The 21682-nt window shown below is 36.4% G+C and overlaps 1 protein-coding gene across 1 annotated transcript in view; it reads right to left on the bottom strand.

Annotated features, from left to right (window-relative positions):
* STX18 (syntaxin 18) overlaps positions 1-21682 on the bottom strand; it is a gene marked incomplete at its 5' end in the record, with an annotated part of 34091 nt that overhangs the window by 3807 nt on the left and 8602 nt on the right. Inside the window, 5 exons of the mRNA XM_009579431.1 lie at positions 7930-8018; positions 12506-12621; positions 16424-16490; positions 16591-16668; positions 17750-17865. Coding sequence (XP_009577726.1) covers positions 7930-8018; positions 12506-12621; positions 16424-16490; positions 16591-16668; positions 17750-17865 — 466 coding nt within the window. The remainder of the gene's footprint in view (positions 1-7929; positions 8019-12505; positions 12622-16423; positions 16491-16590; positions 16669-17749; positions 17866-21682) is intronic.

The raw sequence follows: 21682 nt of genomic DNA, 5'->3' as shown, positions 1-21682 counted from the left end.
TAGGGAAAGCTTTCATTCTTGTGAAAGCATGTGATTCTCTTCATGATATCTTTGCACCGTCATTCACATTATTCATGTACTGCCCACGGCATGAAGTTAAGAGCTTTTAGATTTTGCTACAATATGAAATATATTGACATCTAGTACTTCATACTTTACAAATGCATTGGCTTTAGTTATTCCAGCAGACCTCTTCCATTTAAAACTCATGAGTAATCAATGAAACATTTAAATATACTTCAGCACTACGTTTTTCAAAATACATATATAAATAGAAGACTTTATACAGGAAAATAAGCTTTGACTTTTTATATGTACTTGACTGTCAGATCATTTGGGATTCATTACAGAAAAAGTGATCATGCAGCAAGTTCGATGACACGATTTGCTGAAACAAAATCTGTGCAGGCAACATACAGCTGAGAAAGGGATCCCATGTCGTAGTGGAGTTTGTTGGAAACCGCGTCCTAAGGACTGTGTTTTAGTAAGAACCTGTTAGAACATACTGAGCTGGGATTTTCAAGGTGCCTGAATGAGTTTGATCCTGCAGTCTGGCAGCCAGCTACAGCTGGTTAAAAGCCCGAGGTGGGCCTGCAGCATGCCGCTCCCTGCCCCGCGGCCCTCGGACCCGGGCAGCGTGCTCTCGGGCAGCGCTGTGGCCTGCCCCAGCCAAAAGGCTCCTGCCATCAGGGACAGCACAGCACCTCGTATCGGAAGGGTCACGAGTTCCATTTTGGGAGAAGGAGGGGAAGCGTATTCAAGGTATTCTGCCAATTAATTCTACACGGCCAAAGCCTCGGTAACAGCTGGACCTTTGCAGTATGGACACAATTGACTAGATCTTTGCACTTTTCTCACAAAGCTGGGAAAGACCTGGTCTACGTGGGATATACATTCCTACTGAAAACATTACCTGCTACACGCCTGTGACAAACCTGAGCGATACATGCAGCAGTGCGAATACCAGAAAACAGGATTCAGAATGCAAAGGATTTGACACAGGAGCTGTGCAAGGCAGCAAGGCCTGTTCTAGTTCAGTTAATCTCCTTATTTTGAACTAGCCTACATAATATACTGGGATTTTGGCATAATTCAATCACGTTACAACTTCATTAGCAATAAAAGTGCAGCAGTCCTCTTGGCCACCTTGCAAGGTCTCGTTATCCTTTTTAAGACAGAGCAGTGTGTAGTCAAAGATGAAAAAGCCAATAGAGCAGCACTGCTTACAGGTCAGACTTGGTTTTCAGTCGGTGCAATAGGAATTGCTCGCTATCTGAGCATATGCCCAACGCTTAAGCTTGCAAGAAAAGGAGGTGTTGCCCAGAGAAGATAGTAAGTATTTGAAAACTATCATCTTGTGCAAAAAGCAAAAGAAGGAAGGAGGGGGAGAAAGTCTTAATCACAGAGAATTATGATAACAGTGAGGGACATGTTACATCAGTGAAAGGCAAATGGACATTTTGCTTTTAGAGGAGTGCTACTGCTGAAATGAAATGAAGCGCTCAGTATTTCAAAGTAGTTTAAACAACAATGTGGTTTGTCGTTAAGATGCAATGTGAAAATTAGTGGCTGTAATATGACATACAGTTCATCTGACCCATAGCTTCTTTCACAGAGCCAGTCTGCAGGAGTACGTAAATTTAACATTATTATACTGCTACGTTTGGTGACGATCTTTGGCGCACCACTGTGACCCCCACCCCGCCCCAGTCATGCCACCAGTGTCTCTGTCCCAGGTCTTTTAAGATCTTCCTTATACAGCTTGTGCAACTCCTCGTGCGCATTGCTTCAGATGCTGATGTACGCATCCCTTGAAACGATCCAGAATATTCCAGTTGAAACTTCTGCCATATCAAGTACTTTCATAATACTAACACAGAGAAGAAATAAACTGTGTATAGTACTCAGGGTGAAGTGAAAGAGATCTAGTGCAGCCACTGAGGAATTTGTCCTGCTCCTCTCTCTCGCCCCATATACAGTCCTAAGCAAGCGCTGCTGCTCGTCTGATTTCATGGTATGACATTTTAGCTCACTAACCACTTTTTCCTCCTGAGTTTTCTGGTAGATTAGTAAACTGAATCCCACCACAGGACCAGATGATAGAGCTGGCTTAAGGGAGAGTGGATAGCAGGAGCTGAGCAAGACTTCTGCACTGCACAGAGCAACACAGAAAAGCAAGAAAACAAAAGGCAAGCCACCTTTCGTACCCTTCCTTCCTTCCTTCTCACACGCCACACCATCACCACTGTCCCCCACACTTTGTACTGTAACATTTTTCATCTTGCTTCAGGCCCATCAGGACCTCAGAGAAACAATACCTGACACTCTGCCAATACCAAATTAAATGTCAACCTGCATGACTTAGGGGGAAATGGTTACTGTGTTAAAAATTGGAAATTTGTAGGTTTAATTTGACAGAAGTGAGTGTGAAATGACAGGTATGTTTAAAGAAGGGTAACAGTGAATCTCATAGAAAAAGGTTTAGTCTTCTGACATAAGCATGTCATGAAGAATAATGAAAAATAATTTTTTGGGGTTGTTCAGCCGGGAGAAGAGAAGGCTTTGGGGAGACCTTATTGCGGCCTATCAGTACTTAAAGGGGGCTTATAAGAAAGATGGCGGCAAACTTTTTAGCAGGGCCTGTTGTGACAGGACAAGGGGGAATGGTTTTAAACTAAAAGAGGGTAGATTTAGACTAGATATAAGGAAGAAATTTTTTACAATGAGGGTGGTTGCCGCCCCATCCCAGGGAACATTCAAGGTCAGGTTGGACAGGACTCTCAGCAACCTGATCGAGTTGAAGATGTCCCTGCCACGGACCTTTAAAGGTCCCTTCCAATCCAAACTATTCTATGATTTTTATTTCTTTTAAAATACAAATTTGTTTTTGTACTAGAAATTCACTATCTACCTGATTGGCGAAAACAGCTCTCTCTCCTTGGTTAAAGGACTCCAGAGAGTCCAAGATCACAGACAAGGAGGAGGGCTGTCCGGCACTGTCACCTTCACTGTGGGGTAGAGGCTTCAGGGAAGGAGCCCAGCCCCATGGGTCAAGTGGGAACAGAGAGGAACATACTGCACAGCTCCCTGAAGTCCCACTGATTTCCACCCTAAAGATCCAATGGTTTTGTTAAATAAAAAAGTATCAGTGTTGCAATACATTCAAATGTCATTGTCACTGCTGTCTGTAGTGTCTCCTTCTACAGAGCACAGTGTTTGTTAAAATATAATTGACTAATACAGTGATGTTTACTTCACAGTGGTGGATGGTTAAAGGTGTTTCATCACTGCAGTCCTTTATGTTCACACCACTGTATGTCTCTGGTCTTAGTGGAGTCACCTCAGAACAAAGCCAAGGAACAGAGCAATGAAATATGGCCATGAGATTTAGCACCGAGTCGACTGGTTGGTCCTTAAGTGACTAAATGGGGACAGCAAGCTGTAATTGTTTTTCTGACTTCTGTAAGTATAAGTCTTTCTGCACAAATATTCAATATAAAAAATTCCCGATTTTGCTGCCTTAGAAACTGAGATAACTAATTCAGAAGGCAAATTTTCAATAAAGAAACAGTGAATGACTTTAATCCCTTACAAATACCACAAATCCACTTGAGAAAGTAATCTTTAAAAAGTCCCTTTGATATTTAAAACCCTCCACTGGCACGGATTGCCTTTTAAACTGCTAAATGATCTTCGCAATTTGAAATCATGGCTGATGGACCGCTTGGTGCAGACAGCAGTAAGATATGCTAAAACAGTCAATTGAACAAAAGGTTAGAGCGCAGAACACATCATATACCAGTGTGTCACAAAGGGATTTACTTGATGGGAACACAAACCAGCTTTATGTATAGATTTATGGCTTATTAAAGTAGCCTCTTTTATGACAGTGAAATATTCTGTTACCAAAGTATGGCATAAAGTGACAAACTGCTTAAGATATGTCTGAAAATCTAATGCATAGAAGAAATAATCACAGTTCTTTTTTGTTACCCCATGAGATAAGTCGTTATATGCACTGTACCTGAATTTAAGACAAAAACAAACAAACAAAAAAAGATAGTCAGGGAAAATTAGGTATTTTCGAAACTCAAACAGCAGAGCCAGATTTTTTTCCCCCACTCAATGCAGCCACAAGACATCTGCTCACAATAACTATAAAAAACATTAATATACCTGTACTCAGGGTTATAAACTGAAATTTATTGTGCAAATCATACAATAGCCTGCAACCATTCTGAACAATGTAAACCTCTCTCCTGTGGGTAAAATACTGATAGAAATTGCTGCTGTAGCAATATGGTAGGGCTTTAAGTCATTATTTTACCGACAGGAATGATCACGGGACCATGATTGAGAATTGTTAAGTATGATTTGACAACACATTCCAATTTAAAACCAACACAGCAGTTTCTACACTGCAACCTACCCTCTTCTGAGTGCTGTTGGATTTTCTGAGTAACTTAAATGCAGTTGGTCTGTGCTTCACAAATCAAACGTTCAAAAAGTAGAAGTTAATGTCTCTGTAACAGCAAACATAATGCAGAGGAGAAATAATTAACTGTCCTTTGAGTGAAGAAATTAACTAAAGCTGTGAGGGTTTGTTATGTGTTTGTAAAGACCCTTTGATTCCTGCATCAAAAGCACAATGAAGTCATTATTCATGAAGTATTGCCAAGTTAGTATGAAGGACTTATGTGAACAATGAAAAAAGCAATGCACATTCAAATACTCAAATTATTTCCTAATTACACCTGTATTTACACCTTGGACCCAAATTTATCTGAAAATTAGAATAATGGCTCCAGTGACTTTAAAGTCTGTTCGGAGTGAAATTATACAGTATCCAACTTTTACTAAATAAAAGGCCAACTCTTAGCTGTAAGTTTCCTCTTACGCACTGAAAAAATGCACTGAAAGAGCAGTTTCGCTGTGGAATAGTCACCACATACATCCCTAGCCTTTGTAAATTAGCTAATTAGAGTGTTCATGAAATGAAAAAAAAAAAACTTTAGGTCCACAGAACAGAGCAATGGCTTGCTCAGCTCTGAGCGTCAACGTATTAGTGGCAACGTTTACATTTGAAACCCTGTTGTGCACATATATGTATTACACAAATATGCAACTCTCTGTTTACAGTTTGACAACTCCAATAATATGCACTCCAACTGTAAAAAAAATTACCTGGCAAGAAATGACCCTCATTGTGGGGCATTAACTATAACTAGAAACAATCAGCTCCCTTTCTACTTGACAACTGGTGGAGAAAGAAAAAAATGTCTGTATTAACACTGCCATGAATGCTGACTCACTTTTCTTTTAAATCATAATAAATGTAGACTCCTTCCAAGGCATAATGTGGAAGTAACTGATGCTTATTAATTCTTAGGAGAGGTAGAAAGCAAGCTTGTATTTCTTCTCAACAGTGCCAGAAGCATAGACTCAGTGTGAGAAGCAGCTGAGATACAGACAGCTCTGACTATTGGTGGTCATATTGTCAGCCTGCAGCGAGGTACAACAGGAGAGAATAGCTCTGGGTGAGATCAAAACCACAGTAAGATTCAACAGGAGATTCAGACATCCAGCTGAGAACCGGCTTTCTGCAAAACTCAGAATAAATTATAAGCTGAGAGGAGGCTGTTCTAGTGGTAACTTCCCTTTGTGTGTTTTTTTCAATTCTAGTTTCCTAGTATCAGTACTAAAACACAAGTACTGAGAGTACATAACAAAAAAAAATTTTATATGTAAATTCATACATAGAAAATTATGAATAAACTATGGCGCAAAAGTAGTAATAATATTTCAGTGTATTAATATATATAGGACTTCAAAGTATGTTATTTTTATTTTGGTAGCATTTTGATCTTTTGCTTCTCTAAACAGACTAGTAAATTTGTCTCTCTTGTCCCACAGAGCAGACTGATAAACTTAAAGCTGACAGCTAAAGTTTCCAGCACAAGTGACTTTTCTTGGCTTAATCAAGGTACTGACATCAAGGCACTGTTATATTCTATAAATTTTCTTGCAAACTATAGGCAGAACTGTGTAAGCTAAGAAAAAGGACATATTCTAAGAAAAAGGACACATTATAGTCTGTCTGAGCTAAAGGTTTATTTAATTTGGAGCGTCAGTGTTATTTTTATACCCCCCTTTTCACAGGAAGTGCAAGTCCTGAAAGCACAACAGAAGTAAATCAGTGTAAAACAACCAGTAAAAGTTTAAAAAAAAAAAAAAAAAAAAGCATAGCACAGGAGAGCTCTGAATGGGTAAAAAATAATAATGGATTTTTAAAAAATGTCTGTTGGTTCTCCCTTAAGAAGAGCTGTCCAAATGCCTAATAAGAAGCAGTTTAGGATTGGACATTTAGGAGTCTAGAAATCCTTCAAAGCATTAAACTATGAACATAGATTTTTCTCTTACTTAGACCTGGAATCACTCCCCTTCACAAGTCAATAAAGAGAACTTATTCCAGGGAAAAATTCAAATCATCGGTAGGCAAAAATCAGCATTTTAAGATGTTTATCTTTCTTCAGTCTTGATAACAGAAATAGAACAAAACTCACAGACTTCGGCAACTCATTTATGTCGTGAGGTATCTGGGGCCTTACTCTAAGAAGTATAAAAGGATTTAATGAAAAAGAAATGTATTTTTCTCAAAGTACCATGGCAACAGATGTAACATGTTTAAAACTTAATTACAGTGTGAGGCCTACAAAGAGCAATCCAACGTTTAGTAGTCAGTTATTAGTAAGCCCTGTCAGAGCCATCACCTCTGATGCTTGTTTCCTCCTGATCCTCTGGAAGCTTACAGCAAGGGGGCTAATAAGATTGTGCCTAAACACAGAAGAATGAAAATACATAAAGAATTCTCTCTAAAAAGAAAACAGAAAGCAGGAGTAAGCCTTTAGATTTCAGACTGGCACTCAAGAACAATATGAGAGCATCAAGAGCAGCCTCTGAAGAACCTTTTTTCTTTGACAAACCATACCATAATTACGTGCAACTTACTCATCTCTGACGGGAAGAGTGATGCATATTGTGTTCGGGAACATCTCTAATCACTGCCAAAGAAGCTTCACATATTCATACTGCAGCAGCCCTTTGCCTTAGCAAAGCTCACCATTATAAAAACTGCACACCTACTGGCTAGTTACAAATCAGTTTTTCTTTCTTTATATAAAACAAGGCAACGTGTGCTAATGTAGACAAGTTTTCTAAGAATTTTGAGCCATGTTCAAAATGATAAATCTTAGGAATATCGAAAAGTCTAACAGATAGGTTGTCAGCAATCATGCCTAAGTCCTAAATTTTGTGGTATATCAGTTCAAGTGTAAGCAGAATTGGATCAAAGAATACATAAACGTGCTGATAATGGGGAAATGCAGAAAAGGTAAAATTCGTGAGATTCTATTGTGACAGAAAGCTTGTAGCTATTCCTTCTAGTAAACCAATCTGGTCTTGATAATCCAAAAAAATAAAAAGGAATAAAATGAAGTATAACTTCATAGTTATACTTAACTAATGTAACTATTTAAGGTGTATTCTAGAAATAGTCCAAGTAAAAAGCGGCCGATACCTTATTCTTTCAGAAGTTTCATAATGCTTTTTCTGTTGTTGCCTTGACTTCTATTGTTTCCTGACTAAAAAAGCAATTCATAATTGTAATTTTAAAAACAATTTTAATTTCAATTGTTGAAAAATAGTTGTTACTAATTTCATGGCTCCATGTAAGTATTTTGTAGCAACTTTAAATATTAGCTGCTACCAGAAGAACCAGGAAGTCATGTGCAAAAGGTATATCTTGTTATAGCATTACTCTGCATAAAATGAAAGTTGACAATGAATTTGGGTGAAACTCTACTTTCTTAACACATATAAATACAGCAGAAAATATAATAAAATGGACAATAAGACACAAGATATACTTACCATTTGTATTTCTTCAGGTGACAGCTCATCTTCACCTTTGCTGTCCCCCCATAATCCAAGATTACTTTGGGCATCAGGCAGATTCCTGCCTGTAAAAGAACCACCAAACACTTGAGACAATGCAGGACACTGAATAGTGAAGTGAAAAATCATTTTTCATCCATTTCAGAACCTTGATGAAATTGTTTTATGTGTCATTAACTGAGATTCACCCATATTTACAGCACAAAATTGCACCAGTAACATTTAACTTCTAAACATATGCATAATAGTCTATGCATATGTTTAATTTTGTGAACTACGAGAAGTTGCACTAATATATTGACAGTGAAGGATGTAAAACAACTCACAATGCACTAAAACTTGTTAGGGCACAAAATACTGTAGCATTTGTCTTTTAACAGAAGAAAACACAATTTTCAAAATGACAGTCCATATGCAAACTGTTATCTTCCAATGAGACTTGACAGAACCACCAGCTCCTCATTCCAAAAAGTAAAAACAGAATCTCAAAGACATTTTGAGCAAAGTTCACAGGACAAACTCGATTTCTTCACGCTGTTCAAACTGCATATTACAGTACAAATCCTACAGCACACTGTGCAAGGGGTCTTTCTGCGTGTAACAGGAATCAGATCCTATCCCACAACTAACCCTTACACATCATAGCCGCTTCATTGATTTCAATAGTACTTCCCCTTTGATTAAAGCTAATCATCTGCATAAGAGATCTTGAATGGCTACTTCTGGGACATTCCCTTCTGGAAGATTTATTTTTAGGCTTAATTATATACTCCTGATTATAGACGAAGAAATTAGAATGGGAAAGAAAAGAAACTATGCTACAGGAACCTACTGTTTCTGAAGCTGTTCTAGCACCAGTGTTTAAAATCCTAACGATAAGACTGCACTCTTGAGAAGGCCTCTCTTCTCCCCACTGGCTGTGACATTTTTACAAAACCCAAAAGAGATTTGCACCACCCTACAATGGATCAAAGCTGAACCCACTTTGACTTAGATGCAGGTCGCAAATTAAAATACAGAAAGATTTATTTTTTACTTTTTCATAGATTTCAGACTTCCTATTTATCCCAGTCAATTTTTTCAGGCATTTTTAAGTATTTTCATTTGTTTTGTTATAATCTTCTAAACCTGATTTTTTGTAATTGCATAAGCAGCAGTGATGCATCATCAGATACTGACTTCTCCTGGGAAGCCTCTGAGAGGAATAGTCCTATTTATAAACAAATATATGAAAAGGATTATAAGCAGAAATTTTCCCCTTTATCCTTCATTATAATATTTGTGAAAACTCTTGAAAAATAAATATAAGAGTATTGTTGTGTATGTCTCCTTTATAAATGTATATTTTGCTTCCCAACAACCAAACCAGGATGTACAAACAATGACAATGTTACAAATGAGGGATGTGGATTAGGAATACAGTAAATTAAAAAAAACACAAAACAAAACAAAAACAAGAACGGATCTGTTCTTTCTTACAAGAAATAAAAACAAGAATATCTTTAAAGATTGTTTAGAAAGGATTCAACTCTATGTTTTCCATGGGGTATCATCAGTATTTCAAGTCTATTTCACAGAAACACAAAACTTACTTGTTTAGGTAATCAATGTATTTACATTATATCAAAATTATAATGAATTATTTACTGGATTCAAAGAAAAGAAGATAATTAGTTTATGGAGCCAAAAACCAAGATATATTCCTATTTTATCCCAGAGGAACCAATTACTTTCAGGCACTGTCAGCACTGTTAAAAAAACAGCACCCATATCCAATGTCATTGCTAATAAGCAAATATACTTATGGTAAGAGGTTAAGTGAGAAACACGTATCTCCCCAGGGTTCCTCCAGTCACTGTGGTACGTTTCTGGCTACTGGGAAAGCTGTTCTGCAGCTTTCATGGAGCTGACATTAATGCTTTTCTACAATTCATCCAGCAAAAGCCAAACTACGTTTCTTTTGCAGAAAGAGAAGTAGGTAACGCACAACAGAGACACAAAGTAATGATCAAATCCTCTGAACCCTTTTCTGTGCTGAAAGGAGACAGCTGCTAAGCTTGTGGACTGTTCAAAAGCTACTCATTATTTATATTTATTTCCATAAACTAAATGTCAAATTTGTAATATGCAAATAAATACTGTCAGCATATAAAAGCAATCTCCAGAGAGACTATTTTCCTACCATGAGGCATGTCCAGTATAATTCTAACATAAACAGGTGCTTTGCCTCAAAACAAAAGTAATCACATTTTGGTTTGGTTTCTGCCAAAAAGCAGACGAAACCCAAGTTGTGCTTCAGCATGCCAAGTAGAACATTCAGCTGTTCATCATAACATTCAATTTAAGGACAAGACCACAAGCTGCTCTCAGAAGAACTATCTCTACAGCTAAGATATTTACGCAAGGGACCCAGGCGCGCTGATGATGGCTAATTCATAAACACAAATGATCACCATGCTCTAAACCACCAACATCCTGAGGATGAAATAGTTTATTTTCTAAACAATAATTCCTCCAATTTCTTAAAAATTTGAAAAGTTACTTGTAAAAAAAAAAAATTATCAAAGGCTACAAGATTTAAACTGGGCTTCTTGTTTCCTAGTCATCTCGTTCATGCTATTCCCGTGCTTCGACAACTACTTACCAGCAAAGTCACAAGGCTGATTTCTGTAAGAAGCAGCAACCAACACTTACACTTACGTGAGGATTCACAGGCTGCGTGCATTTACAAACTGTTTCAGACGGATTTATTTTGATATACAAATTTCACAGTTTTCTCAAAGACTAGTCAGCAATCCCTCATAAGTACTGCATCAGCATCACTTATATGACGGGACCCCCACCGTCTTATAAAAAATTAAAGCATAAACTAATAAAAGTGAAAACTGGAGTAATGAAAATTAACGTGCAAGAAACAAAGCTGCATTTTGTTTATTGCAGTGGTTTGCTGTGTCCAAGACAACCAAAGAACAATGTTTTCCATGGTGTGGCACAGATTTTTGGAGCTAAAAATTATAATGACACTATGCAGTGGGAGTGCACACTTTCAGAGATTGCACACATTCAGTAACAAGGAAAGAGCACAGGGCAACAAAAATGCTACTACGCTGCTGCTTCTCTGCTGGCACTAGCTCACAGCTGCGAAACACAGATAATGTGTTAAGGTGAAACTCATCTATGTGCCTGTGTGCTGCATCACTGAAAAGATACTACAAAAACGTAGTAAGCACTGGAAACGACACATAATCAAAATCTTTACTTCTTACAATAAATTCAGTATTAGGGGAAAAAAAATAAAACAAACCATACTGATAGGGCTGCAGAAGTACAAACTGGTTAGGAAGATAAGCAATGCCGTATCAGAAAATGAAACCATTCGCACACTGTGAGTTAATTCAGTATTAGAGTCTTGATCCAGAAATGGAGTACCCACTTCACATGAATCCACACTTTGTATGGCCCTAAAGTCACCAACCAGAGGAACTGTACTCTTAATAAAAATCACCAAAGAAACAATAACTGATTATCAGGATAATATTGCCATCCAGTGGATTTCTTCTATCTTGATGAAGCATTAATCCTAATGTAATGTCACATTTCATACAGTATCTGTTTCTCTCCAAAAATAATTTTCACGCTGTAAATCACAGGGTGCTTGGACTCCTCTACACAGTACAAGCAGGAGAACTCAAACCAGGCAAAGCAACTCCAGAATCACAGGAACAAGATTTTTATTTAGGTGTGCAATCTGAAATTATCTGCATAGTGGTGGTAGTCCGAAAGGCACTCTGCAATGAAGTTGTGCCAGCGTACACACCCCAAGACAGACCAAAACGGCTAAGAGAAGGGACTTACATCCCCTGTGCTCAGAAGCAGGCCACCAAGGAATCAGAAGCAATGTTCACAAGTCCTGTCAAGAATAGCACCAGCCGAAATGACCCTGGGGTCAGAGATACTGCTTTGGACTTCTGGCTATCTCCTGTCCACCAAAAGATGAGATGCAATCCTGCCAGCAGGGAAACTCAATGCTGTGGAGAACAACATCCCCAGAACTACTGGATCTGGCCAGCCAGTAACCTCCCCTCTATGAGCATATTCCACCTTTGAGTTCCTACTATTGAGGTGTCCAACTCAAGGTCTCTGTGCTTAAAAACTAGAAAATGTTCCCAGAAAGTCATTGAGCTACTTTCCAATTCCTTGCCATCAGTGAAAGGAATGCAGAAAAATCAGACAGATCTCAGAAGATATGTAAGTAGATGCATATTGATAAAAATAAATAAAAAGGAAAGAGTTCACATAGAGTTTATTGAGAGGATGAGGAATCCAGCAAGGCATAAGACTTTTTTAGCTGGTTGGAAAAAGCATGTCAAAAAGTTTAAGATTTTCCTTCCTCAATCTCACAATGTGCTTCACAAAAGCCTGATCAAGTCAGGGAAGATGAAAATAGAAAAAGTGCAAGTCACAGGAACAGGCCCTTGTAATGTGAAGGAAGTATTATTGACCAGACAGGCCTTGCCACAAAAAGTAAAATATAACTACATTTTATTCTTACCTTTGCTTTCCTCAGCAGAAAGTTTTTCTTCAGAATCATCTAAAGGATTCTGTGAAGATTTTTCAGGGGAAAGAGGTGATTTGGAGACATTGCTCTGCTCAGGTTCAAGTCGGGACCTAGAAGCACAAGAGCCTATAATTTAACTGACATCACACAGTTTAATTTCTCTAAAATGAGAACAACCACAGATTATTAAATTCAACACTAACTCTTGCAAATTTTACATTAAAGATTTCCCAGTCAAGATACAAAATGTACTTAGCAACTTTCACTGTAATATTATTACAAAAGCAAAGAAAGCACAAATAGTATTCCTGAACAAAACACATTACATGTTCAGAGTTGAGGGAAATTTTGAAGGCTATAGCATAAACACACAGACATTTTATGAACGTTCCTTTCAAAAATCCAGTGTATTAAAATATATATATTTTTTAAAAAAACAGACAAACAACATTTTGGTCATACTGAAAATTCTTTTTAGTAGCAATAGCCAACACCACTACTTTATTTTTTTTCCAAGTAATAATCACAATTTTACTTTATATTGTCAATTATCATAAAGGAGAAGTAAGAAAATACAACAGAATTAGCTTTTTCCTCAAACAAGTATTTTTATTTAACTATCTTTAAAGAATAGTTTAACCAGGATGAAAGCGATCCTTACCTTGTCTGCCAAAAGACACAATAGACCATTTAGAAGCAAGGAAAAGAAAAAAACGTATGCAGTGGGCAGATATATACTACATCAAAGTCCCTGCTATGTAATTTTAATACAAAGGCAATGCGAAAAATGAGAAGCATATTCAGTGATTATATATATATTAAGTACTTGCCAAGTACATTTCACTGTGGCACCAAAAAAAGTTTAAAATTAGTGGCAACATATTTTTTCCAGTAAACTTCTGTGATTTATTGTTGTCTACAATGACTTCTGTAACTGCTATGTAGTAGACAATTAAATGCTTAGCAATTACGCTGTTAGAGAAGCTAAAGAACAAAAAACCAAAAAGCAATGGACTGAATCACCTGCTGCGCCACCTTCATCACTTCCTCCCCTCTCAAATATAATCAACAGTTAATCTCATTATGATCTGCAATCTTGCCCTGCTGCTTAACAAAAGGTGTTGCATTTTGTGTTCCTTTCCTTCTTTGTATTGTGTCTAAATTCTAACCCATAATTAGAAAATTCTGAGAAAAACAAAATATAATGCATTAGTCATCACTGAATGACTATATTATTTAAAGAAAAAAACCCAAACAGTAACAGAGAACCTTTCTTAGTTCTAAAAACTCTGCAAGTACTGGGCTTTTGGTAATCTTACAAAAAAGAACTCCTCTCATCTCCTCCTTCTCAAGTCCCAAATTTGCCTAATAATGAGGAAGAAAACCTTATCCGGATGCCCATGCAGTTCAAATAATAGTTCTGATACTAATAAAACACCAATTCCCCAGAAAATAAAAATTATCAGCTTGATTTGAATAATTGCATACAAAATTCATAAGATATTCTAATGGAAAAAGAAGTTTAAAATTGAAATGAAATATAATTTTGAATACCAATAAATATAAAAACGGAAAACCACAACCAAGTACCTTTACAGAAAAAGCTGATTGTGTTTCTATTTTTCGACTTTTCATTCTGAGGAACTAGTCCTACGTAATTGGCAGAACTTTTTAATCAAAAATATGAGTTAATACATAAAGGCAAATTATTTAAGAAAATTATAACACCCAGGCAATTTGTTGAAGAGCCTAGGATGTTTATCAATATAAAAGGAAACATGATGAAAGGTTTTCTACTGCAAACCTTCCAGTATTGTCTGATACACACATTTTTTAAGTTGACTAAATTGCAGGAAAGAAGATCTGCACTAAGATTAATTTACTTTTAAAGAAATGTATTCCTTTATTGTTTGTTGTCCTTACTTTGCACAGTTATGTGCATGCTTCATACATGCTAATGTATAAAGCTTTCAATTAAAAATGAAGAAAATGCCTGGGATGCACATATTTAAAGAATGCCTAGTTCTTTTAAGTGATGGAACATGTTCTTATTATCACGTAAAGCCTCTGCTGAAATCCTTGGGGAAATTACGAATCAACTAGTCGAAGGCATATGAAAAAAGACAATTTTTCTTCAAGTCATCATAAAGATTGGTTTATGCCCTGTGATTTATTTAAATTGAATTTTAATATAAATGACAATTTAGCCTTACATCACATCTGCAATGCATACAGACTCCACCTGGTCAACATCTGTTTTCTAGTTCTTACATCTGTAAAAAGAGGCAAAGAGGTACCCTCCAGTATTACATAAAAGGACTGCATCTTCTGGGTTATATTGTAATGCCTTATTGCTCTTTATTTAAGTGGTATTCTAACTTCTGAAATAGCTCTTTCATTGTTCCATGTTTCGAGTACATCAAATTGAGTGGTTTTCTCTGTTTAATCATATGAGAAATCTTGAACCTGGGATTTCACATGGAAACAATAATATAAGAGTACATCAAACAGAAGAGCTGGTATTTGATAGCCAATTCTGTAACTGCAGGAACCATGCTAACTTTCTTTGAAGTTCTTCAGTGTGAAGAATACTGATAAGGTTATGCATTTTTACACACAAAAATATTACACAGTTTGTTTCTGTATCTTTTTTCTGAAAAGTTATGGGAGTTACAAAAATACCAATGCCTTACTTTTCTCTCATTACTTCTTACCAAATTTCAGAACTGGTTTGGGGTATTTTGTTTACTTGGTTTTGGCTCGTACTACTATTTATGTCTCAGGAGGATATATTTGAGTGAATCTAATTGTGCTTAATAATGCTGAATCACTCTGAATAAAAGATACTTACACACTTTTGAAAACATCTCTCTAGTTTCAATGTAAATAGCTGATCAAGCCAAACACCAAACTGATAAAGCAGCATCAAGTCTTGGAAAAACACTCAAGATTTTATTTATTGATGTATATGTTCTAGAATTTGTTATTTTTAAATTAAAATGTACATAATGGAACTTAAGGTTAGAATTCAAATAATGCAGATCGGGAAGACATGGAAAGCCTTTCAGGTATTAAATAAATTGCAAACCTGTTCATTCTCCCTGTCATTCTTACGCCTGGGAGTGTGCAGAAAAAGAAACTGAAAAAGTATGGGTTTTGATACTTGACTGAAAAAAAAAAAAACCCCAACCCAAAAAACCACCAGACCAAAAAGCCAGCCAGCACATCATCTTTAAGTTCTTCTAGACATTTTCACCTCTACATCAGCAGCCTGAACATATGCCACGATAGGAAGCAGAAACTCTTTTGTTTCAGTTAAGAAGTTACATTCAAGATTTTTATTTTAATCAAGTCTCTACTTGCCATGAAGACCTGCCATCTCAAGTAGCATTTATTCACAACATAATCATTTGCTTTAGCAGAAAGATAGTGGCTTAAAAAAAGAAAAAAAAAAAGAGACAAAAAGAAAGAGAACGGAAGAGAGAAGCGAACACCTCTTGTACCTAAACAGACAGTATCCTAAATAGCATTTTTGAGACATGTTACCAATGTGCAGGATTTCATTTTAAATTATTTTTGGGCAGAATATTACTTAATGGGGCACACAAAAATATTTTGTGGCATTTGTATAAGTCCAATAGGTTTATTAACCCACATTTTACTGATTTGGTGCTTTAATTATTTACATAAATGAGAAGTACAACACTATATTGGCACGCTGCCATTTTCAGACAACTTCACATGCCAGAAGTTTAAAAAAGCCCTGGAATGCACCTGCTGACAGCAGAAGTTGCTCATCCAACTACAGATTTCCATTAAAACAATCTCCTTAGAATCTAAACATGAATAATAGTTTTGTTGAATGTCCTACAAACGAAAGGTACAGTTAAACTATCTTTTGACACTACTCACAGTCTCTTCTTATCTATCACTCGCTTAACTCGGATGGCTCTTTGTTCAGAATACAGCTTACACACTCCTGTTTAAGACAGCAGTAAGGAAAACTTCAGGTTAGAAGACCATGATTTCTTTCTTGGAAAATACAATCAATCATTAACTGTTCAATAAATACTAAATACTTTTTAAGTAATCTTCAATGAAGTCCAAGACAACTGTTCTGTGCTCCTTTACCTGAGCAGACTGGACACCCTTGTGTGCTGAAATACAAAAGAAAGATGTAACACAATCTTTTAACTCTTTACTGAACTGCACAAAAGTTTGCGTTTTCAGTTGGTATGCAAGTTATATTTAAGAGCCTATTAGCATTTTATGTATGTTATATATTAGAATTTAGTCTAAACATAGCTATATTTTATTATAGGTTCTGTAAAACAGCAAATCATTACAACAAACCAAAAGCTGAAAACAACTAGTTTTTACAATATTATGTTACGATTTATTATATATGCCACTGAGTCATATTATGTCAATTAAATTTCTGAACAAGAATAGATGTCACCAATCTAAGCATAGCAAAACAGATCTAGAGATTTAACTTAAAATATTGAACTTCTAAAATTTTAAATTCTCCAGTGTATAAACTATGTGGAATTCTTTGTGATTTATTGTGTCAAACATCTTTGTAATTCACATATATTAATATTTCTTATTTTGATATTACGTAGTTCCCACGCATGACTGACTTTCAGTGATTCTGAATAATGCTACAACTATGTTTAGATGGCATTTCAAAGCTGATGAAAATCTTTGGTATACTGATAAAGTACACATACAGCAAGTCAACTTGCAAATGGCAAAACAGAAGTTCTCTCTACAATTTTCATAAGACAGAGTTGTAAAGGTATGATCCCATACTCAAGTTGTCAAAAACGCTGTTACTTTACCAGGACTCTGTTAAAGTTATTTAATTATCTCAAAGTTGGAAAGATTATACTTGTAATACCTTACTGGTGGACCAGCTAAAAAGAGACAACCACTGAATTCAGTGAGCCTCTGTGCCACTGTGCTAAATTACTACTCAAGAAGTAAATATCTAAGACTATCTTTTTTACACTTGAACAAATAAATAAAATTCTATCCTCTGGCTTCTCCTTCCACTAACATTAAAGAAAATTAAGTACAGTACTAATCAGCCAATGGGATTACACAGATTCCAAAAAAAAAAGGCAATGAGACTTCACCAATCTCTTTCCAAAAGCATTTCACCATCCAATATTCAGCATTATATTAGCCTTTATCAATAACTAAGAAAAAACATTTAAGAGTTGCTCAGTTTACCTTCTGTTCTCAGCTGATGAATGGCATCGGCACATGTCCTCATAAATATCTGAGCATCTTGATCTATCTGATCACGCTCTGTATCTGTCATCCTCACATACTCAGACATAATATGGCTGAGAAACAAGACAAACTGTCACTTAAGAAATTCCCAACATAAAATCTACAAGTACACATTTTAGACCTTCTTCCCACTCACCATCTCCACAGAAGCTTTTCTGCGACCGATTTTTCTGACTTTCACAGAAGTAAAAAGTACAATAACCATCACTGATGAAAATGCCACTTCTATAAAGCTGAGAGGTTTTTTTTTTTAAACATTTTTGACTAGTAAGATGTAGAAAAAGCAAAGTATGCTATCATCTTGTACATAATCAAATACTGAGCAGATAAGGAGAAAATACAACTAGAAAACGTATCATTACCCTCAGTACTTATTCCAATGAGGCATACTTTAAGTCTAAAAACACAAAAACAAATAGGATAAAGGAATAGCTCAAATGTTGGAAGAAGTGAAAAAAATTGGAACTTATTTGACTTAAATGTATGTTTTCATTATCCTAAATACTGAGCTTCATTTTTAAAGTAGCTGTACTATGAAATCTGTGAATTCAAACCATAGTAGAGAAGAATATTGGAAAATAATGCACATTTTTAATATCAAGAGATTATAAGATTTATTAAAACCTGCTCCCATTGTTTATTTCTATTTTACGTAATATATTATGTATTCAATATTTTCTAATGGGATTAACATATCTTTTTGTTACTAAATTAATAAAAATGGAGGCCTGTCAGTAAAATATTAAAACATTGTAGATAACCACCAGAAAAGCATATTGTATAAAGGTATTTAACAGTGTTTCCACAGCCATAGATGCCAGGATGATAAAACTTTGCTACAGCAGCTTATCTTATGTTCATCTTGGGTTTCCTGATGATACGGTCATCACAGCCTATTATATTTGCCTTTAAAAACAGGAAAGAAAACCTTAACTCATACCCTCATTTTAATTTAGATTTTTATTTATATGTGAAAATTTCCCCACTTGTTCAAGGTATGTATAAAGCAACTATATTAATGCAGTAATAGAAGTAAAAAGAAGGGATCTTCAGTTTGCAAAGCTAGCCTGATACCCTTAGGGATATCTTACATACATCACTGCAATAAACGCCAAGTCTTCCCCGTGTCTTGCTGCAATCTCTGCCATGGGAATGCCTACAACCAATTCACATCACCCGATCTCATCATCTCTCATCACATACAAAACCACCAGCTCCTTCCTGCATCTTCAATGTACTGTCAGCATGGATCTCCCAGATCTCCTCCACAAAGTTTTAAGCTTACTCTAATGTCCCCAAGTATTATACCAAAATGTCTTCATTCCCATCCCATGTGACTGATTGCACATGAAAAAAGCAGCATCTTTGGTTCATCTGGCTTGAAAATTAGTTTCTGCTTACTGGCCAGCTAGTACACAAGCACAGATTAGCCAGCAAACAGTAAGGCAAACTAATTAGAAGTAATATTCTGTATTTTACTTGTTTGTTTCCAACACTGTCATGTATTTGACATCTAAACACCAGGATTTTTTTCCCCTCTTGTTCAAACTATTTTAAGTGTTATAAAATTATTTTTTATAACTTACAGAAAACTTACAGAAAAGCAGCCATGTATAGTGTTTCCATTTATATTTTACCAGACGAATTGCTCTCCTTTGGTCAGGACAGATGGGTTTAATAAATTTGTGGCAAAATCCCTATCGCAAGTGTAATCGGTGGTCTTCTAAGCTGTAAGTCTAATTTGCACTGAGAAAGCAGCTTTTGCATGATGAAAGATTTGAAATAGTCTGATTTTAGAGACATCTGATGGAAAGGCTTTCCACAGACTGATTAAGATGACATATTGATAGCTACATACGCAATATAAGATAACTCATATTGTTAAATATAGTTAGGACAGATCTCTCCCCCACTCCCTTTCCACAGCTTATATAGACGGGGCTTTTTATTACTAGTCTATGGCATAAGCAAGTTCTCAGCACGTGTAAAGCCAGAAAATCCATTCTTACATCCATCTCCACACAGGCCCAGACAGAAGGGGACCATTAAGATCATCTGGTATGGGATAATGCATAACATAGTTTAGCAATCCATGCCTAGAGAGTTACTTGAGCATGTTAGGGCACACAGATTCAGATGGAAAATAAGGATGGAGTAACAGCTTCATGATGGCCCCTTGATGAAGCAAAAAAATCTTCACTCTTCTATTTCAGATTACAATAATAAGTTCTGGCTGGTCTGCTACTGAACAGAATGTAAAGTTCTTATCTTTATATGTCTAGGTTCTTGTACCCTGCTGTCCTGGTTTCGGCTGGGATAGAGTTAAATTTCTTCCTAGTGCTGTGGTTTGGATTTAGTATGAGAAGAATGTTGATAACACACTGATGTTATTAGTTGTTGCTAAGTACCCTGCTAGTCAAGGACTTTTCAGCTTCCCATGCTCTGTCAAGTGCAGAAGAGGCTGGGAGGGAACATAGCTGAGACAGCTGGCCCAGCTGGCCAAGTGACATCATGCTCAGTATATGAATGGGAGGCATGGTCCAGGAAGTAGCAATCACTACTTGGTTATCAGTCAGCGTGGGTGGTGAGCAACTGCATTGTGCATCACTCATTTTGTATATTCTATCATTATTATTATTATTATTATTATCCCTTCTTTTTCTGTTCTATTAAGCTGTCTTTATCTCAATACATGAATTTTACTGGGTTTTTTTCGATTCTCTTCCCCATCCCACTGGGGCAGGGGAGGCAGTGAGTGGCAGCTGCGTGGTGTTTGGCTGCCTGCCGTGTTAAGCCATAACACCTGCCCAGCTTTGTGGTATTCGCAGAGTTCTATGCTTTCAACGTACTTTTTAACATTACAGGGTAAAATAAAGATAACAAAATGCAAACCAGAATTTTCTTTTAAATCAGGCATAGAAATACATATAAAAAAACGTGCCTCAGGCATGCTTTATTTTTTACTCACAGTGTAACTAGTAGTCATATAGTGATACACTGAGGAAAATTGTAACAGCTCTAACATTGGGTAACAAGTTGTTCAGTTACTTTTCATAGTTGCTGATACAAAAATATGGTAGATCAAATTCTTAAATAGGAGTTTCACAGCTTCAAAGGTAGCAAAATGCAGCTTAATCCAGTAAAAAAGAAATGGAATACTTCTCCTTTTGTAACTGCTTACAGCTTACATAGTGTCTAGTACCAGCACTTTTGAACAAGAGCTGGTCAAGCTACTCGGAGGCAAGGATACCTGAAACCCAACCTCCTTGGGAAGGCAAGAACGGAGTCATACAATCACACCCCATTATGGCAAAACACATATGGCATCCACTAGTACTAACAGGGTACTGAAGTCCCCATTGCACTCCCCAGTAAACCTGAACATGGAGATTATACTGCAAATCCATCTAATCACCATCCTCTATCCTTACTGTGAAAAGAACTATTCATTTAAAAAGAACAGGCCAAAGAAAAACAAAAACACACAAAAATACCCCAACTGAACAACAAAAAAAGAAACCAACCAAAAACCAGCTGTGTCCTGTATGTCAGAGATACAAATACTTGCTCAGAAGTGCAGTGGCAGTATCATAGCAATGGGCTGATACACCACTAAATCAAGAAAGGTCAAACAAACCAGTTTTTTCAGAAGCAATCAGAAGAATTAGCCAAGACACACACTAGCTAATGCATGCAGATAAAGAAGGGAGAAAGGGGGAAAAGAAATTCTTCTAGATTTTTATCCAACAGGAGAAAGCTTCATGAGAAACTTGGGCTGGAAGGCAACTTGGGTTATTTGTGATTTTTAAGAAGGTGGGTGAAGAGTAAAATAAAGACAGTGGCCATCAAGAAGGCAGACTTCAATAGTCT

The sequence above is a fragment of the Fulmarus glacialis genome, unplaced genomic scaffold (genome assembly GCF_000690835.1).
Source record: "Fulmarus glacialis isolate BGI_N327 unplaced genomic scaffold, ASM69083v1 scaffold10000, whole genome shotgun sequence".
Lineage (NCBI taxonomy): Eukaryota > Metazoa > Chordata > Aves > Procellariiformes > Procellariidae > Fulmarus > Fulmarus glacialis.
Note: the sequence above shows the minus strand (reverse complement) of the source record. Positions and strands in the feature narration are given on the sequence as shown.